At 47.5% G+C, this 21,149-nt stretch overlaps 1 protein-coding gene across 4 annotated transcripts in view; it reads left to right on the forward strand.

Annotated features, from left to right (window-relative positions):
* Nucleotides 1–21,149, forward strand: part of INPP5F (inositol polyphosphate-5-phosphatase F) — a 2,244,937-nt gene that overhangs the window by 747,415 nt on the left and 1,476,373 nt on the right. For all 4 annotated transcript variants that reach the window (XR_011268751.1, XM_069611942.1, XM_069611943.1 and 1 more), the window contains exon 5: nt 8,909–9,037. Coding sequence is in view for 3 of the 4 variants with exons in the window: in XM_069611942.1 (XP_069468043.1) it covers nt 8,909–9,037 (129 nt within the window). In the remaining variant the exon portion in view is untranslated. The remainder of the gene's footprint in view (nt 1–8,908; nt 9,038–21,149) is intronic.

Below are 21,149 nucleotides of genomic sequence, written 5' to 3' on the forward strand. Positions count from 1 at the left end.
TGCACCCCTTTGATCTCAGATTTTGATTATTAATATGGTGTCCATACAACAATTGAGATTGTTATAGTGTTGAGCCTGAAATCAGGCTTTTTTAGTAATATGATGACAAAATAGTTTTTTATTGTTAATTTAGTGATCTGTTTTGATGTGAAATACATACCAATTTTAGGCATCTGTCAAAGTGGAGTGTTTAGCGTTCATACATATAGGTGTAGAACGGAGGGGTAGCCTGTATCCGTGTGTGTGTGTGTGTGTATATATATGTGTGTGTGTGTATATATAATATATTCTTTCATTGAAATCCCTCCAGATACAGGCTCCTCAATAACAAAAGAGAGGGTACTCTACCCCAATTTATTGAAGATGCCAGGTAGGTGCGACACATATCTATTTGCACCCCTGAGTGTGCGAGGTGTGCCGAGAAGGAAAGCACATTGTGCAACGTGCAAGAAAGGGGGTTGATCTCCTTAGAGTCCACCCAATTACAGAAGCTAGTTCATTTACTTTTGTACTGGCTCCTAGTAGCCTTGCTCCTAGCGCCCTGAATGATGTCCAGGTTAGCTTGTGACAGACTCAAGATGCTTTAGCGTGACCTGCTCAGGAACCACACTGTGAGGGCTAACTTCTGTGGAGCGGGGTGGATGACCCTGTGCTGCGAGAGAAGGTGAGCTGGGCCCAGCAGTAGGTGAATGGGCGGCCTGTCCGAGAGGCTGATGCGCCCGGAGAACCAGGGTCTCGCCGGCCACCACAGAGCTATCAGAATGATGCAGAGGTGACACGATTCTCTTATCTTGCAGATCACCCTGTGGACCAAGGGAGTGTGAGGGAATGCATATGCTGTCATACTGAATCAGGAGTGCGTCACCCAGTGCGCAGGGGCCCTGGCCCTGTGTCAGGATTCCATGGTACATCTCTAAATTTCCAAAAACACATTCTTTCAGAAAACACTAAAAAGATTCATGTAGATGTTCATTTTTAGTTTCACCATTTATATACTTTAAGTGAAAGTGTCAGTAAAAGGATGTTTGAGTTTTGTTATGGTTGGGATTCAGATTTTGAATATGTGCATTTTCCTTAATAAAAGACATGCAGGAAGCATTTGTTTCCCCAAAGTAAGATAGAGTTTCCATGCAGCAACAGTGATTGGAGGAGAAGGAGTGGTGAGTTAGTTTGGAGTTCTAAACTGCCTTTCATTCCAGTTTCCCAAGAGGAAGGTTGCAGTTTACATAGCTCAGTATATAAGTAAAATAAGATCCAAAGAAATCCAAGTTTAGTGAAGATCATTCAAGGAGAAGAATATTCTACTGAAGATTCCTGAGAAGCTAAGTCAGATTTTAAACAAGGATATTTACAGATGAAGCAAGCTAAGTCATCTTGTTGAGATATTGTATTTTTTGTGTCAAGAGTTCTTTATTGAGAGGAAAGACTAGTATTTGAAATTCAAGTTCCAACGCAAGAAAAGCTTAATTTCTTAAAACTAAGAAACCGTTGTAAATTCTATGTAAGAAGCAAATATTCTACCGTGTGCGCATGTCGTGTAAGAGAGAGTGTGTGCAGTATCAGTATCAGCTTGCATGCAGCGGTGTATGCCACTAAATATTGGCACGCTAGCATCAGAGTAAATAACAAATAACTGGCGCGCGGTATATTTTTCAATCATTTTTTAATATAAGTTATTACTAACTTATAGTTATATATTAACAGTTTTCGCCGTGCATATTTTTCTTCAGCGCGTGCGTTAGTTCGTCGTTCAACTGAATGTTAGAGTAAAGAACCTGCATGCGTGAAATATTTATCATGTGCATCGCTTCCGTCGTACCTTCCTGAAGAGATTTTGTTTCTTCAAGTACATTTGTGAAGATTGCGCGGTGCATCGGGTCTATCAGCAGGAGTTTCAAAACTGAATACAGCAGCCGTTTCGTTTAAAGGATTTCAATTTCTTTGATTCAACGTTAAGTAAAACAATTCTGTTTAGAGTGTGCTTTTTTCGTGCTCCAAATATTCAACAAGTTATAACAAGTTATTCAAGACATTTTTGTTTTTAAAACTCAGTAGTTTTACCTGCAAACCTAAAGAGTTAATTTTAAAAAAGAAAATACGTATGAGGATGAAATGACTAAAGAAATGTTTTCAGAAGTAATTTTTAAAAAGAATATTTAAGGAGCAAGACTGTTGAGATATAAGGCAGAGCCAAGAGTAATAAAAGGAAGAATTCAGTGAAGAGTAAGACAGACCTTTGACAACTCAGTTGCAAGCAAGTTAATAGAAACCTATAAGCACTCAAGCATAGGCAGCAGTTATTAAAGTGGCTGGTAAATCATAATTTTAACAACATAGAAAATAACAGCAAATATTAATCTGTCTACATTTGTGTTTAGATTTTTTAGACACTGATGAATCATCCATGAATCCAGTTCCATTGAGGGCCAGTGAAGAAAGATCTGCATTTTGTTATTTTCTCTATTCCCTTTTCCCTTTGGGTTTGCCAGCTTGGTAGTTATTTCTACTAAGAGATTATTGGGCAGGCATACTTAGGGGGGTCTGGTGGGCCAGCATCACTCCTGCCGGAAGATTCAAGACTGGACCTGACACCCTGCTATGACGCGAACTGCGGGCACTTCCTGTTGGACCAGGTGGCAAGAGATCCACCTGGGGATGTCCCCCTGTGCTGAAGATCCCAAGCAGAACCTGATTGTTCAATTGCCATTCGTAATTGTCCGCTCCCAGTCTTCTGTGCCTGTCCGCCTCCAGGTTGGACTCCCCTGGAAGTGGATTGCGCTCAGGTAGATGTTGTTCTTCAGTGCCCATTCCCACATGCTGACCGCTAGACTGCACAGTGGAGGGGACCTGGTGCCACCCTGCTTGTTGATGTAATATATTCTGGTGGAGTTGTCTGTTTGAATGAGGACCACCTTGCCACAGATAAGCGGCAGGAAAGCCTTGAGAGCGAGCCGGATAGCTTTCAGCTCCAGCCAGTTGATATGAGCCTCCTGCTCTTGAAGGGACCAGCCTCCATGGACACTTTGGTTGTCCAACATAGCACCCCAGCCTTCCAAGGAGGAATCTGTGGTGATGGTGACTTGAGGTGCTGCCTGCCGGAAGGGCTTGCCCATCCACAGGTTGCAGTCCCTGGACCACCAAGTGAGCTCTGGGTGGAGCTCTGGGTGGAGAGAAAGAGGAATGATGACCTGCTCCGCTTGGGAGCCACGCTCCTGAATCCATGGGCTGCGAAGTGCAGATGTAATCTCTTCATCATGAGTCTCGTGTGGGGTACGGCCAGTAGGACCACTGCCATGATACCCAATAGATGCTGGTACCACCAGGCCGAGGTCACCTCTTCCTTGTCCTCTGAAGGAAAAACTCTCTCAGAGCTTATGTCCCATGAGAGGCCCAGAAAGATCAGGCTATGTGTAGGCTGCAGCTGAGACTTTTTGAGGTTGATAGAAAATCCCAGCTTGTGGAGTGTGATCATAAGGGCGGAGGAAGTGTGGTGAACCGCCTCTGGAGATCTCGCCCTGACGAGCCAGTCCTCCAGGTACGGATAGACATGGTGGCCTTGGGCCCTGAGGAGGGCCCGCCACTACATTCATAAGTTTGGTAAATACCGTGGGGGCCGAGTTGAGGCCGAACGATAGAACCTTGTACTGGAAATGGAAGCCCAAGTTTCTGAACCGAAGAAGGGAGAGATGAGGCTGCCAAATCGGGACGTGTAGATACGCGTCCTTCAGATCCAGGGAGTACATCCAGTCTCCCCTGCACATTGTCTCCACAATGAGTATTGGTTTAACCATCTTGATTTTTCGAAGATGGGGGGGGGGGGCGCTGAGAATGGAGAGCTCCAACACAGCTCTCAGGCCAGCCTGGTTCTTATTTTGTATGGCGAAAATCCTGGAGAAGAAGCCCAAGCCTCTCTGGGAGGCTGGCACTTCTTCCATTGCCTGGCTCTTGACGAGCGAACGAATTTCCACCAACAGAGTTGTTGTCCCAATCTGTGGGAGTCGAGGGGAGGAGGGAGGAATTGGTACATGGTACCCTGTGGACACAATGGATAGGATCCAGGGGTCCGCGAACCTCTGTCGCCAAGACTGTGCGTGAAGGGCAAGCCTACCCCCACCGGAGACGCATGGACCCGAAGGGGCGCGTCGTGCCTTCTTTCCCTCGGAGGATGGTACGTAGGAGGGGGACTGAAAGAAGCCCTTGCTCCCCCTTATGTTAGCGCCGGTGCGGACTCTGAGAGCGCTCATGCTGCCTCGTCATCCCTTCTTGGAAGCCTCGGAACTCGCTGAACGCCCGCACCTTGTCGGAGCGTTGATGCGACTGGGTGTATGCCTTGGCCTTGGCCGTGGCCTTCGTGGGGATAGATAAAGACTTCACAGTTTGGGAACTGTTTTTCTTTTTATCTAGCTTCTCATCCATGGTGGAATGGTATAGGTTGCCACCTTCGAATGGAAGGTCCAATATGCGTTCCTGGACATCTGGGTTAAACTTGGTAGCCCGTAGCCAGGCAGTCCCTCTCATGTCTGTGGCGATGCAGATGGCCCAGCCTGAGGTGTCAAATGTGGGCCATGTATAGGTTGCCACCTTCGAATGGAAGGTCCAATATGCGTTCCTGGACATCTGGGTTAAACTTGGTAGCCCGTAGCCAGGCAGTCCCTCTCATGTCTGTGGCGATGCAGATGGCCCAGCCTGAGGTGTCAAATGTGGGCCATGATGTCCTGTGCCACCAATTTAGCTTCTGCCAGCCCCGCCTTGAAACGTGCCTGGCTCTGCACCAGAAGTTCTGGAAGGAAGTCGGCTATTTCCCACCACAGCTTCTGGTTAACAGCTGCCAGCATGGTGTCCGCATTGGATTGACGAAGGAGCATTGAGGCGTTGGACTAAACCTTCTTTCCGTAAACCTCCAAGATCTTCTCCTCCTTGCCTGGAAGCGACAAGGACGAGGTGGCTACGGACGACTGAGGCTTGAAGTAGAGTGACACTGCAGTGATCACCGAAGAGTGGGGTTGAGGGTTCGCCGACAGCAAGAGCGGATCCCCCTGTAATTGCCTATACTGCGCATTGAGGCGCTGATTGACAGGTTCGGCTGAATGGGGTTTAAGCCATCCCTTTTTGGCCAAGGCGACAACGTCCTTCTGCATCTGGATCACTGTTATATCCGCGGGGCGTAAAGTGAGAACATTGGCCAGGACCCCCGCCTCCGGTTGTTCGCACTCGGGTTGAGGAATCCCCAAATACTCGGCCAAACTGCAACCCGTTCATGGAAGGCCTTGGCTGAAGACGACATGTCGGGGTCCTCCTCCTCGTCAGTGTCCACCAGGGTGTCCAGTTGTTCCGGAGCTAGTGGAGGAGTGCTGGGCGCCGAGGGCTGCGGTGTAGGAACTGGAGCCGATGGCTGCTGCGGAGGCTGGTGTGGAACCGCCTGAACTGTGGGAGGCAGGGGAGCCGGAATCGAAGGAGCCGGCAAGGGCAGCAGGGGCTGCACGGGGCCCTGCGGCGCTGGAGCCCTAGGAGGAATGACTATAGGTGCAGGCGGAGGGGCCGGAGGGAGCATGTCCCTGATCACATCTCGAAGGATGGGCCCCATCTGAGGAGATCGCATGAGTGTGAGGAACTTTTAAAAAAAAACCTGTCCTCACAGGACAGTGGGGTGGCAGGTGGTATTGACGGGGTAGCAGCCAGCTGCTGAGGCATGTGCATACTCTGTCTAGCCTGTTACGGGGTAAATCTGCTCTGCAATGCTGACGGATAAGCTATAGGCCATGTACCTGGTTGAGACCAGTCCCATCTTGAAACTCGTTCTCCCACCTGCTCCGCACCAAGGGGTGGTATCGGACGAGCAGCCATTTTGTCTGGCACAGTGGCCATCTTGTCGAGCTGCATGCCATGTGCCAGAGGCGTGGTGCTTGTCTCGCTGGGCCCAGCCTCCTCCAGGACTCTTGGCGGTGGAGCTTGAGACCTACCCTGCACCTCATGATGGGGCCTGGTAGGCATGTTGCCCTCTGCCGCATCGCCGATAGTGCTGCGTACAGGTGCCCCCCCTCAGACATTTGGCTGGTACTAGGGCGTACCCTCTCAAGTGTAGACCCGGTAAAAGAACCTTGCTGTCCCTTAGCACTGATGACCCCTCGGCCTGGCAGCCGGTAGCTGAAGTAGCCTCGGTACCTGTGCTGGTGCGAGAACCTGGGAAGGAGTCGCCCTTACAGGGTGTGATGGAAAAGAGCGGCCCTACCTTGGGCCTTGACTTGTGTCTGACGAAGTCCTTCAAGTCCTCTGGAGGCGACTTCTCGAAGAGCTCCCTCCACCCAGCTAACCTGTTCTTCAGAGCACGCGGTGTAAGAGTGTCTCACGCGGTACAACCCTTGCGCCGGGGTCGGATGTAGACAAGAGCCCTTCGCAGGCTGGACAGTTGCTGAAGCCCGCTGACGTCAACATGCGGCGGGGAGGAGCGTGGGGCCAGAGGACTGAGTACCGCATTGAATAAAAAACAGAAGACCGAAGAAAGTATCTGGGAAAGAGCGTGTGGTATTACAAGGCCGAAGCCAAACCCAGGAGCGCTGGTGAATCGGCCCGTTCCCGTCGACATGGAAAAGGGGACTGGGGAGTGGCACTGGTGGGAGGAGTCAGGGGAGTGCATGCTCCGAGGGCCGCGCCCCCGCACGTCTCTAAATGTAAAGGGGGAAGATGTTTTTTTTCTTGTGAAGGACACCCATGCAGTATGGAGGAAAGGGGACCGGACATAGGAGTACACAGCCTAACAATGACCCTAAAGTAAGGGGGAAAAAAATTACTTGCTAGTAGGAGTCGTCCCAAAGTGAACCTGGCACGATATTCTTAGGACTGAAAAACCAAGAAGCATTGGTGGGTGCTTGATCGCAAGACACAAGAGTTGAGACATGAATAGAGCTGGCCACTTTAGCTGGGTGTTTTAACCCTGAGACTGCGTTGGAGAAATCTGACAAACCGGTCGTTCTTCAGGTAAACCGTTTCAATACTTGAGTAAAGGATCGCCATAATGAGATTCCTAGACCAAATCCAAACACGTTTAGGGACCAATCCAATAGAATCAGCTGATGTGGAACCGCCATAAATAGAGGTGATGTTATCGATCGACAGAAGAAAGAATGGAATGTAAAAACACAAGAGTGAATAGACTATTAAATAAGTAAGTCCATGGACTATCTTGAGTAGCTGAAAACAAATGTATAGAAGCAAGATGCTGAGTTTCAGTAGTAGTCTAAATGTGGAATTGGAAATGTTATTTTTTCTCTTTTTATATAGTTTCTTTGTCTTATTAAGCTTTTCTTTTTTGTATTCTAAGTTTTATTTTTCTCTCACACTCAATGTGTTCTTATAGTTTTACATTTCGAAAAGTTTGTAAAAACTAAATGAAATAAAAAAAATAAAATACTTGAGTAAACCCCATCCTTGCACTTTTGAGAACAGCTGGTCCTTCTAGAGTATTAGCTGGTCCTAGGTCCTGTAGGCGTTCGCTACCCTGCACCTTTTTGTTTAATATTTGAAAGGGGATTAGTGCTGTGTCCAAGGGGAGTAGGGGAAAGACCAGGGAAATTGGTACATTTAGGCCATCTGTCAAAAAACCCCACCATTGTATTATGCCTGTCCCCTTTATAACCTTTAGTATCAAGTAAGACACCATGATTATATGTACCCCTTCCAATGCATCAGGTTTGTGAAAATAAAGGTGTTGGACCTTAATATAAAGCTCATATGCTCTAGTGAGCCTTTGTCACACATGGTGCCAATAAATAGTCACTACACATAGAACATAGACTAAAAAGAGATTGGAATGCTGTCAGCCCGTGTCGTGACCCCAAATAGTATGCTTGACTCAATTATCATGGGAATCAAATATTGTCTAAGGCTATTAGCAAATTAAGTTAAAGGTACTGCTGAGGATCCTAAAGGGCTGCTAAATGGTCAGTGGTTGTTCGCTTCTTCTGCAATATATTATGCAGCAGATATCAAAAAGCTTTTCCTTAAATAAGGTTACTTGATGAAGTTAAGTGCTCTCCATTAGAGCATGACTTCACTCTATGCCGGCCTATCTGTATCCGGGGCGGTTCCCTTGTGAGAGAAGATAGTTGGGTCTGATTCCTTTGTAAAGGTAAACAGTCATTACCATTCATTATTCCACGCGATGTGGTAAGGTTCAAATACCCAAAGCATCCGATTCAAAAGTCCCGTGTGTCTCGTGGCAGACCTATAATAGCAAATTGTCTACTGTGCAATGCCTGGTTGTTGCTTTTATACAATAAAGTATTCACTAGTACATTCTTGTTTATGTAGGACGGTGTCTGCAACCTTTGGCTGTCCATAATTTCGGGACTGCAAATCCCATCAGCCCTAGCCAACATAGTTTGTGATGAGGGATCATGGGAATGGTAGTCCAAAACATTTGGTGAGCCATAGGTTGCAGACCACTAGTTTAGAAAATGGGTACTCATTTTGTGACCCTCAGGTGTTTTGGACTGCACCCCCTATTAGCCCTAGCTGGCATATTCCAGTCTCAAGGATCCTTGGAATTGTGGTTTTGAACCTCTGGAAAGCCACACATTGAGTATCAATGGTGTACGATAAGAAGTCCAGGCGAAATTAAAATAATTCACTAGATTTGACCAACATAATGTAACTGTCAGAAAGTAATGTAATGCTGCTATTAGACAGTGTGAGAAATCTGTAGGGCCAAGCAGTATCGCAGGACCTAATTTCTACTTTTATAGACCTGATGTGCTGGCGGGACACTAAAGAAACCACTTAATCAATCTATTGAAAAGGCTCTCTTAATGCAATTACTGTATGCCTGCCATTTCTGATAAAACAATAATATCTTGATTATGATTATGTGGTCCTCATTCACACCAGCTCACCTGTGTGTCTTCCCGTGCAGCTCTGTAAGAAACATCACTTTGGAATCGATAAACCTGAAAAGATAGCCTGTTCTCCAGATGACTCAAAGTTTCTGATGAAGACTTTTACGCAGATCAAGTCAAATGTGTCAGCTCCTAACAAAAAGAAGGTAAGTATGCTGCCTCATGCTTCGCTTCCATAATGAGTTAGTGCTGGTCTTTGCAGAAATATGTCTGTCATGAATATGTATGTATTTTCTAAATAACAAACAACAAGTATATTGACGCCCATAAACACATCTACAATGCTGATCTTCATGCGAAAAAGGCTCTGTATCGCAAACAGAAGAGGATAGCTGAATTTCTGCCACCTGAGGTTACACTTTGAACATTAATTTACTTGAAAACCCAATATAAAAATTGGGTAATTGCAGGCAAGGCTTTATTGGCACACAGAGATGGAGACGAGATGCTACGGGTCCGGACAGGCAAAGATTCTGCCCAAACATGGAGTTTACTGAATTAAGCAACCAACAACACTCATAATTCACTATAGATAAATGCGGTATCAGAACACATATGCATTCAGTATTTTAGTGCGCTGTATACTCCTGTAGAGACTCTACTAGACCTAATCTTGATCTCCCCAGAAGTGATATCAACTTGACCTTTGTCTGATAAGTGCAGGAAGAAAAGGGGGGTGCTGTATGGGTATAGATACAGACCCCAGTGCAAGGGGTGGCCCGGAGGCAGTGCGGGATGGTGGCAGTGTGAGCAGGTACCAGGGCCCGGAAGACAGAGGGTAGACCAAGTGCACAGTGCCGAGAGAAACGGATCATAAGAGGAGAGGGGGGGCAAAGGCAGAAGCAAAGAGGAAGGTCTTGAGGTGCTTCTGGAACCGGAGATGATTCTCCTCAAGTTTCAGAGTGGCAGGGAGGCTGTTCCAGAGGGAGGCCCCAGCCGAAGACAGAGATCTGCCCCCATCTTGTTTCTTTGAAAAACTACTGACCCTGAGAGAGGTAGAGGTAGAGGAGCGAAGAGCTCGAGAGGGGAGGTATTTGTGGAGGGATAGATGAAGGTATTCTGGACCCAGGCCCCAGAAAGCCTTGTGGACATTGCAGAGGGTTTTGAATGTAATCCTTGCATCCACTGCGAGCCAATGAAGAGATTTCAGAGCTGGAAAGATACGATCCCAGGTCTTGAGGCCAATGACGAGTCTCGCAGTCCTGTTCTGGATTAGTTGCATAGGGCGGAGAGTAGAGGCAGGTAGATTTAGAAAGAGGCTGTTGCAATAGTCCAACCTTGAGCAAACCAGAGCTTGAGAGACACAGGAGAGGAAAGGCAGAGTCCCTCTGAGGAGGTGCAGAAGGACGTTCGACTTTTTTGAGACATCAGAGATGTGGGCGGAGAAGGAAAGTGTGGAATCAAAGATGACCCTGAGGTTTTTAGCCTCTCAGGTGGGGGTAGGAGGAGGGCCAAAGGAGGCCAGCCATAAAGTGAGGGGAAAGGGTGGGGAGGTGTGCCGATGAGCAGGATCTCTGTCTTGCTGGCATTCAGACAAAGATTGTTGGCAGCATACGAATCTTTGATGGCATTTAGGCAATCAGACATGAGATGGAGAGGAGGTGGCCGAGGACAGCCTGAAAATGAGTTTGGTGTTGTCAGCATAGCACTGCAAATTGGAGCAGAAAAAGGCGATGCAATGGGCAAGGGTTGCCAGGTATTGGTTAAAAAGCCAGGGCAAGATGTTGGTACTGATCAGTGATACCCAGGTTATCACGGAGACGGTTGAACAGTATGGTTGACTGTGTCGAAGGCAGGAGAGAGATCGAGTAGGATGTGGAGAGAGGGAATGTTGGGGTCAAGGTTGGAGAGCAAATTTTCACAGATGTTCAAGAGAGAAGTTTCCGTGCTTCTGTCAGCTCTGAAGCCAGACTGGTAGTCGTGGAGACAGCCAACAGAATTGTAATGAAGGCTAAGCTGAGAGATGGCCAGCTTTTCCAGGAGTTTGCCCAGAAAAGAAGTAATGGAAATTGGGCGATAGCCAGACAAGAAGGATCAGCTGTAGGTTTCTTGAGAAGAGGATGCACAAGCGAGTGTTTCAGAGGGGAGGGGAAGGATCCTGAGGCAAATGAGTGGTTGCAAAAATCGTCAAGGGTCGGGGCAAAGGTATCGATGTGGGCCTTGATTGTTTTAGAGGAACAGGGATGAACTTGTTTTGATGAGGCTTTCATAGATCTGAATTGTCTAGCGACCTCATTGGAAGAGGAAAGGATGAGACCGTAGGTGGGGGAGTGGCTGAAGGAGGGTCAGCATGAAAAGGAGAAGAGGAGAGAGGAGAGGAAAGGGAGGCAAGGGTGGACAGAATGTCCTCGGTTTTACATATGAAGTGAAAATACAGTCTCAAATGATCCCGCTGTCCTGGCACAAATCAGTCATTATACCAATATTTTAAAAGGGAGACCGACAATACTCCTACATCCCGTCCCCTTTCCTCCATACTTGTGGGACATTCTGTCCTTTTGGACGGGACCGCAGCACTTTTGTTAAAAAGCATCGAAAATATAATTTTTCTCCTTTTTATTTTTATGCAGGGCCACCACACATGACCGTATGCCCGCCTTCCTAAAATCCGCCCAGTGCCTCGCCCTTCAGTCCTTTTCTCAGCGTGGCCGGGGTCGGACATACTAGAATCACAGGGAATATTTTCTTTTTGCTCCCTTGTCCTTCAATCCTGCTCCGGTTTTCCGCAAAAAGAACTTGAAATCCTCTCGTATTCCATGACACGACTCTAAGGGTCTGCATCGTAGTGGGACAATCAGTCTATTCCTGGCCAGAGTTCCCTAGAGCCCCTGCCAGACAATCCTAAGATCTTTCATTCTTCTCCATTAGTATTGGGCTTTTTTCTGATTTTCCACTGTGAACTTTAATGGAATGAGGTCCTTTTTTGAAAAGGAAGATTTTTTTTTTCTTTCCCGCATACATATTCTCCATTGAGCTTTTCACTTTTTCTGAGGATATTTGAGCTGGACTCCCTCATTTTTTTGTTGTCTGTTGCCTGATTCCATTTGGCTTTAATCCTCTCATGATAGTCATACCCTAGGGGTAGGAGTTTCTCATTCTGTGTCAGAAACAGTTCCTTAGTTGACTGTGAGGCCAGATGCATGATAACCCAGTTCATCCCCTTTTCCAATGTAAATTCCACCACCTTGATGTCTTCTGTAGATATCTTTCGCAGCAGTTGGATGTAGTGGAATAGTGTCAGGACATTCCTCCTATTCAAGATCGGTGCATTAGGCCCCTCGATAATTTGTTGTAGATAGACCTTAGTTTATTCGATATTTGGGACCTGCCCTGAGACGTCTCCTCTCTTTTGGCCCCTACCACCTTTTCCCAGAGTATTTTTTTTTTTTTTATCTTGATGCTTGGGAAATTTCTGTTCTTTTTTTTTTCTTCCATTGTTCCAAATCACACCAAATCCATTCGTGCTGTAGGTTGAGTTCCCTTAATGTTGGACTTTTGCTTCTGAGTATTTTGAGATTGAGTAGCTAAGGTAACTTGGTTCTCAATTTCAGCCCATTCCGATCTACTAAGATCATTTCAATCACCATCATCTTCCCCCCTCTCAATTTCTTCAGTCAAGTCAATGAGGCAGGTATCTGAGAGATCGACTACTTCCTCTTGGTTTTCAGTTGGTGACGTCAACAGTTTGCCAGCAACTTCTGCAAGAGGTAGCGTTAGTTCTTCTCTTGCCCGTTTAGGTGTTGGTCTTTTCTCCGTTAAGGGCAGAGAGTGCAGATTTCTCAAGAAGGCTCTCAAACCGTTAAATTTTCGCTTGGCCATGGACGTTATATTTTATTTTATTTATTTTTTCTGTTGGCTGGCCAATTTTTTACAACTGGCAGAGTTTTTCATGTTTTCTGTAACCTTGGTTGATTTAAACATTGAGAGGATGTTTTCCTCCATTGATGGTTTTGGGGGCTCTAGATTATTTGGCGTAATAACATCACTTTATCTGTTTTCGCCTCTCTTCCTGATGGTGTCAGTGGGAGAGGACCACCTCACCGGCTTCAGTTGTTTGCATTGGGCTCTCATCCACTTGCAGTCAGCCAAGAGCGCATCCATCAGTAAGGATTTATCCGCAGATTCCCTCCTTGCTAAGTCACGCAGGCGATTTTGCCACTTGAGGGAATTTTCCGTTTCTTTAGCCAAACGTAATTCCACCTTGACCGCCGAATCTCCAGTTCCACCATCTTATTTGAAATAGCTGTAATTTGTGTGAATTGATCCGGCAGAGTGTTGTAATGACCTTGTACAGTTTCGTAAATGGTGTCAATGAGATTGATAGGGATGCCATCATTATCTATTGGAAATAGGCCGGGTCTTCAGCTCGTGATGGTCCCTCTCCCTTCCATTGATTCCACCGTGAGCTCCTGTATTCTTGCTGCGAGGAAGCTGATGAGGAAACAAGTAACGGTTACCACAGACTCCTCCCTTCTGGGGTGGGGAGCGACACTACGTCACCTTGAGGTGTATGATTTGTGGACGCTTCCAGACAGGCGGTTCCATATCAATTACCTGGAGCTCCTAGCAGTTTTTCTGCTGCTCGAGGCTTTTCAACCAACTATCACCAACGGTGTGGTCCGTATTCGCACAGACAATTCCACAGCAATGTTTTCCATCAACAAACAGGGGGCACCAAGTCTCCTCTCTTGGTGAGCCTTGCTATACAAATTTGGAATTGGGCCATCCAGCACAATGTCTGGCTCGCACACATCCTGGGTCACATCAATGTGACTGCAGACACCCTAATCGCCAATCGGCAGCAAGTTACGAGTGGGAGATGAACAACGCTTGGCCTCACCAACATTTTTCCGAATTGGGGTCCTCCAGGGGTGGACCTCTTTGTGACATCATCAAACGGGAAACTTCTGTAGGGACCTTGCGAGACACGCAGTTGCGTAGTCTCACGAGATTTGGAGAGCAACCCGCATCCTGAAGGCGCCAGAGCTCCAGAGCAGGTCAAGCTCCCAGCGCTCCTGCTAACTGAGACTTAAGACTGCCTCTGCAACACAGAGCAGCCCAGGACACTGTTTTCCAGCACCATTTTACCTTCCTTGCCCATGAACATTCAAGGAACTCTGTTCAGTGTTAACTGCATGTTATAACTATGACAAAGTTGTCAACTTCAGCTGGCTGATTGCTCATTATTATACTACAACTTCCACTTTATGCATCCAGGGACGGGCTCGGAGTGTCTTCCTTGGGGGACGCCCTAGAGAATCAGTGGAACAACATGAAAGCTTATGCCTTCTCTCCATTACCACTGATTCATCGGTCACTTTGCAAACTCAGGAGAGCATCAAACTGCACTCTCTTCATGTCTCCTTGGTGGCCAGCCAGGTTCTGGTTTTTGGAACTGCAGCACCTGTCGGTACTTCCCCCTATCAGGTTGCCACAGGTTCCTGATCTTCTTCACCAGAGCAATCATCAGCTGTGGCACTTCACCCCACAATTGTTCAGCTTGGCAGCCTGGTGCGTGAGTTCCGATCTTTAGCGCAGTTCAACCTGTTTGAGGACAACATGTGTATAATTCAAGCGTCCGGGAAGCGTTCTACAAGGGCTCAAAACAGGAGCAAATGGCTCCGGTTTTGCCCTTGTTGTCTAGCCAAAGAGCTCCATCCCAGGCATGCTTCTATCAACACTGTTCTGACCTTTGTATCTGACCTTGCAGCCTCTGGCACACATGTCTTGTCATGCAGGACGTATTTGTCTGCTATTGCGGCCTACCTGTCTAGACAGCTGTTCCTTCTCATTGACTAATCCAGTCATCAAGAGACACTTTGGAGGTCTCCTCCATCTTTTTCCACAGGTTTGCGCCCCTCATCCCAAATGGGATCTGAATGTGGTCCATACCGCGTTATGTAATAAGCCTTTTGAACCCATGGCTACTACTGAACTTAAGTACCTATCCTGTAATGTGGCTTTTTTGATTGCGGTAACATCTGCAAGACTGATAAGTGACCTTTGACTCTTTCTGTGGAACACCTGTTCCTAACTTTCCATAAGGATAAGGTGGTGCTTCGCACCCACCCTTATTTCCTTCCTAAAGAGGTTTCGTAATTCCATTTAAACCAGTCTATATCTCTACCGGTCTTCTTCCCGAACCCGGTCTCTGATGCCGGAGGGGTTCTGCACAACCAGGACGTCGGAGGGGCTCTTAAGTTCAACCTCGACAGGATTAGTGAACTCAGAAGCTCTTCCCAACTGTTGGTTACATTTGGTGACTCAAAGGGGAAACCTGCCTCAAAAGTATCCATCTCCCGCTGGGTTTCTTCATTTGTTTCCGAGGCCTACATGGTTCAAGGCCTTCAACCACCTAAAGGCATTCATGCACACCTAGTCCAAGGCAAAGCGGCTGCTGTTGCCTTCCAAAAGTATGTCCCTTGGAAGTCCATTGGGCCTCCCCATCAGCCTTTTTCAAGCATTACTGTATAGACCTGAGCTCCCGGGTTGATGCCCAATTTTGCGATTGGTGACAGCAGGTGACATCCTCCCCACCGGTGAAGTGCCATGGAGACAAGGAGGCGGATTAACTCCATCCCCACCCAGATGCCGCCTACTTTGGAAGTTACCGCCCGACACATCATTACCCGGGGATAGGAGCTTTTCTTTTGACCGGTTAGAAGCCACTGTCTTCTAATTGCCCTGAAATTAAGGAGACTTGTAGGAACTTTAACTGAACACTTTGAAACTTAAACACGTCCTGCCCTGAATATGGATTTAGTATAATCCGAAACGCGTTGGCACCCGTGATCACACAGGAGTGTTTTTAGGATGATTCAAGTAGAGTGAACGATATTGCTCAGAACTGTAAATATACACGTCTTCATTTAGCCGCACATCAGTGTGTGGTTGACACTTTGGATGAAGCAACTTTATGCCTTTGTATACCTTGTCACATTGTTTTGAAATGTACCAATAAATGCTTTTTTTTGAATTTGTATCCCACACTGTGCACTAACGGTGTGGTGTAAATTGATCTTGTTTTCTATAAAAATATTTTACCTGTTCAAACCTGTGTCTTTTTCCAGTTTGGTGGTTCTTGACTGTGTATAAGCTGGCGGACAGGATCATGTAAGAATAGGTATACTCTATTTATTCAATATTGGTGAAGTAACAATTGAAAATAATTGGCTTTGGAAAAAATTCACAGCACCAACCACTTGGGGTAACTACCTCCCTCTAGGAGCTTGTATATCCCATGAGGTTGGAAATCACATGTGGGTCTAAGTCCTCTTAGGAGTGCAGCATAGGTTTACCGGCTGGCAACGTCCGGTGTGTCTTGTGTTTCATAAATTTGGATCTTGAGTGGCCTCGAGATTCTCCCAGCTGCACCCGAAGTACAATTTACTAATTCATACATACCACTAAGGATTTCCTCACATAACTTCTTTTAGTGAAGCATTTGACTTTTTGTTGTGCCTCCCACCCCACATCTTGTCTACTTGATGCCCAATTTGGCCAGGCAGTTCTCAAGAATGTATTCCAATAAGGGAAACATCCATCCACCTGTGGTACCTATGATCAGTGCTTAGAAATCTCCCACAAGTATGGAGGAAAGGGGACGGGAGGTAGGAGTATGACAAAGTTGCTCACCGTAGTGACTACCTTACTCCTGGTTCATAGTCCCCTTTCCTCCATACGCCCGCCCACCGTCCCCTCTAAGAACTATCCTCTATTATTTCTTAAATGGCCTTTAGACCTGCCGATAGAAAAGGACTGAAGGGCGATGTGCGGGGTGGAGCTCAGGAATGCGGGGTTACGGTCACGTGCGGTGGCCCCGCGTAAAAATAAAAGGATAAAAAATACATTTTTGATGCTTTTTAACAGAAGTGCTCCGGTCGCGTCCCGAAGGACGGAATGTCTCACAAGTATGGAGGAAAGGGGACTATGGACTAGGAGTAAGGTAGTCACTACGGTGAGTAACTTTGTAATTACCAAGCAACTATCGACCAATAGCATTGTTGGATGCACCGGGTAAATTATGTGTCCCGTTAGTTTTGGGTGATTTTAACAATTGGCTTATTTATTTATTTTATTTATTTATTTAAATTTGTATAGCGCGCAGGCAGCCCAGGGGCATTGAGGCGCTGTTACTTGCATGAGCTTAGTTACAGGCATGGTATCAGTAAGAGGCATAATACAGATAGGAACAAGCAAGGTTATCATTACAGCTTATGCGGTTGGTCAATACAACTTAGGCAATGGGTCATATGGTTGGTATTATGCAGCTGTGAGGGACCTTATGAGAAGAGTGGTTTTCAGCGCTTTGCGGAAGGCTAGGAGGGAGGGCTCACCGCGGATGGTGGGCGGTAGGGCATTCCAGTGAGTGGGTGCGAGATAGGGGAAGCTGGATCCACCTGCTCTGGATCTTTTTACTAATGGCACAGAGAGCATGTTGGTGTAGGGTGATCTTGTTGGTCTTGTAGAGGCGACGGAGTGGATTCTTTGTGAGAGGTAATCGGGGGCAGTGAGATGGATGCATTTGTGTGTCAGTGTGAGCGCTTTGAAGATTATTCTTTCCTTTATTGGGAGCCAGTGGGCTAGTTTTCTGGCTTCCGAGATGTGGTCCCTTTTGGCAATACCTTGGGCTGCTCGGAGAGCACTATTCTGGATGACTTGTAGCCTCTCCAAGTTTTTTTTTGAGGTTCCTAGGAAGAGTATGTTGCAGTAGTCTAGCCTGGAGCCGGTGATGGCTCTTGCTATGTTTGTGCAGTTCTCTTTGGAGAGGAAATGCCTGACTGCGTTGATCAGTTTAGCATGATATGCGGCTGAGGAGGCAATGGCGTTGGCTTGTCTGTCCATGGAGAGGTTAGAGTCTAGATAGACTCCAAGAGTTTTGACTGAGTCTGAAACAGGTATTTTGATGGTGTCGATGGTGAAGTGACTGAATTGGGAGTCAAGTTTTTTTAGCGTTTCGGGGGAACCTACCAGTAGGAGTTCTGTCTTGTCAGAGTTGAGGCATAGTCCATTGTCTGCCATCCAGGCTTGGATGGTGTTGTAGAGGTTGTTAAGGGTCATGGAGTCGGTGTCGTAGTTGCCTGTGAGGGTAAGGAGGATCTGGGTATCGTCCGCGTAGTTAGTGTAGGATATAGTCATAGCATCGAGGAAGAGGGGTCGTGTGAAGATGTTGTAGAGTGTGGGGGAGAGGCATGAGCCTTGGGGCACGCCAAAGAGTATGGTAGTGGGTGAGGCAGAGGCTAGGTCGGAGAATACTTGCATGGTTCTGTCCTGTAGGAAGGATTTGATCCATGCTGTGGCGTCAGGGGAGAACTTGGCAGTGAAGGAGAGATGATGGCAAAGGACGTCATGATCTACGAGATCGAACGCTGCAGACAAGTCAAGGAGTAGGAGAAGAGCTGATTTGCCCATGTCTCTGGCATCGTCCATTTGGTTTTTCAGGTCAAGTAGGGCGGTTTCAGTCCCATGTCTAGGGCGGAAGCCAGATTGGCGGAGTCCCAGGAGTTTGTTTTCTTCGATGTAGTGCTGAACCTGCAGATAGGCTGCTTTGTCGAGTATTTTGAGGAGGAAAGGGACAGTGGTGATGGGTCTATAGTTGTTGGGGGAGGTGGGATCGAGAGTAGGTTTTTTTAGGAGGGGGCGGACCCATGCTTCCTTGAGGGAGGTGGGGACTTTCCCTGTTGCGAAGGAGGCATTAACAAATGCTGTCAGGAAGGGAGCAAGTGCTTCAGTGCAGTCCTTGATGAGAGTGGCTGGGCAGGCATCACCTTTACAGTTGGATGCTTTGATGTTCTTCATTATGTGATGTCCTTTTCCTGTATGGATTTGAAGGAGAAGGGTTGGGGAGGGTCTTGGGCTGGTGGTGGGACAGGGATATGAGTATTGGGCAGCGCTTGTTTGGTAGCTTGTATTTTGCTTTGGAGGCGGCTCAGTTTTGTTAGCATTGCCGTTTGAATTTCGTCGCACCAGGCTTTGTCTTTGGTGAAGTTCTGGGGGGTGGGAGTAGTAGTCTCTAGCTCCCTAAAAATTGCAAAGATTTCTTTTGTGCTGGATTGGGCTTCCGAAATTCTGGATTCAAAGGATTTGGATTTTGCCCGGATGATAGCTTTTTTGTACTCCGTGGAACAGGCTTTAAAGATCAGCTTGTCTTTGTCAGTGTGGGACGTTTGCCACTGAGTAAGTGCTGCCTTTTTCTCGTTACGGAGTGCGAGCAAGTCTGGGGTGAACCAGGAGTTAGAGTGGGTGGTGGGTTTGTATTTACGGGGTTTTAGTGGGGCAATGGAGTTGATAGCTGCTTTAATGGCAGCATCGTAGGTTGATGCAAGAGTTTCTGGGTCTGTGGAGAAAGGTGGTCTGAAAGCTGGGCCTTGTAGGAAGGGCAGTAGTCTTTCCTTAGTGAGCTGGCGGGAGCTTCTTGTGAGGCAAGGTGGTAGGGGTTGGGGTGGCGGGGTAGAGGAGCTGGTGGTGAGGATGCTAAATGTGATGATATGGTGGTCAGACCATGGGGTGGGAGTGTTTCCAGTGATGAGTGGGCAGTTGTGCTGAGCAATCCAGTCGAGTGTTCTCCCCTGAGTGTGCGTTGGGCTAAAGATGGTGTTCTTATAGCCTAGTGTTGTTAGGGCTAAGTCAAAGGATTTGGCTGCTGGGTCCTTTTTATCCTGGAGGCCTAAGTTGAGGTCCCCAAGGAGAATGGCTTTCGAATGTTTTTTGAGGTTGTCCGATAGGAGATGGATGAGGGCGGCTTGGAAGTCTTCTAATGGGCCAGGAGGGCGATAGACAATATGAGCGGTAATGGTACAGTTGGGGGAGAGGATAATTTTGACTTGGAGGTAATCATAGTTGCTGTGTAGGGGTTTTTCTACCTTTCTAATACTATAGCAGTCCTTAGAGATGATTGCGACCCCTCCACCTTTAGAGGGGCGATCTTGTCTGGTGATGGAGTAGCCAGAAGGGAGTGCCAGGGAGAGCGCAGGGCCAGAGGCATCGTCCAGCCATGTTTCTGATATCATGAGCAGGTCAAGGTCATGGGTGGTTATGAGGTCGTGAATGTCTAGAGCGTGGGCGCTGATGGATCTAGCATTGATCATGACGCATTTGAGGTGGGGTTCTCTGACGACTAGGGAGGGGTATGTGGGAGGAGAGGGTGAGGTGATGGGCATGGTCGGTGTGGAGCTGGGGGCTCCAGTGGTGTTGTGGTGGACGGTAGTAGAGGAGTTGGATATAATATATTTAGCACTGAGGGGCGCAGTTTTAGAAGTGGTGGGCACAGGTGAGATCACATTTGGCACAATAGCATTCACAATGGGGGTAGAAGAATTGCATATCACACATTTTGCACTGGGGGGCGCAGTTTTGGGAGTGGTGGGCACAGGTGAGATCACATTTGGCACAATAGCATTCACAAAGGGGGTAGAAGAATTGCATATCACACATTTTGCACTGGGGGGCGCAGTTTTGGGAGTGGTGGGCACAGGTGAGATCACATTTGGCACAATAGCATTCACAATGGGGGTAGAAGAATTGCATATCACACATTTTGCACTGGGGGCGCAGTTTTGGGAGTGGTGGGCACAGGTGAGATCACATTTGGCACAATAGCATTCACAATGGGGGTAGAAGAATTGCATATCACACATTTTGCACTGGGGGGCGCAGTTTTGGGAGTGGTGGGCACAGGTAAGATCACATTTGGCACAATAGCATTCACAATGGGGGCAGAAGAATTGCATATCACACATTTTGCACTGGGGGGCGCAGTTTCAGTGGTGGTGGGCACGGATGGGGAGAAATTGCAGGTAGAGGTGGAACAATTAGGGGTGGGGTGGAGTGTATCATTTGCTACTTTATAGGGGGTAATTGAGAAGGCTTTAGGCTTTGTGGTTAACCACCTGGGTATGGCCATGTAAATGGGTGGGTTGGGTTGCGAGATACGGGAGCATAGCCGCGCATTGCGGATGTTAGAGGGAAGGGGATTGGAGCTGATGGTGGGCTCTATAGTGCGAGCACGTAGTCTGGAGCTCCTGGTGGCCAAGTCTTGGTGTAGGAGGAGGCAGTGGGCAAGCTCCTTACCTCTGTGATGTTGCATAGTATCGTGGCAAATGGCAGCCGAGCAGCGAAGAGCTGCAAAGAGGAGTGCAGACCTTGTCCTCTGGCCTTCTCCTCGCGGCTTCGCCTGGCGGTGAGCCCCGTCTCCCTTTATGGTGGGGGGGGGGGTGGAGCCGGCAGGGCGGGAAGCCGTATCAGGCTGCGGGCGGGAAG

The sequence above is a fragment of the Ambystoma mexicanum genome, chromosome 8, assembly GCF_040938575.1.
Source record: "Ambystoma mexicanum isolate Mex_15411 chromosome 8, UKY_AmexF1_1, whole genome shotgun sequence".
Classification (NCBI taxonomy): Eukaryota; Metazoa; Chordata; class Amphibia; order Caudata; family Ambystomatidae; genus Ambystoma; species Ambystoma mexicanum.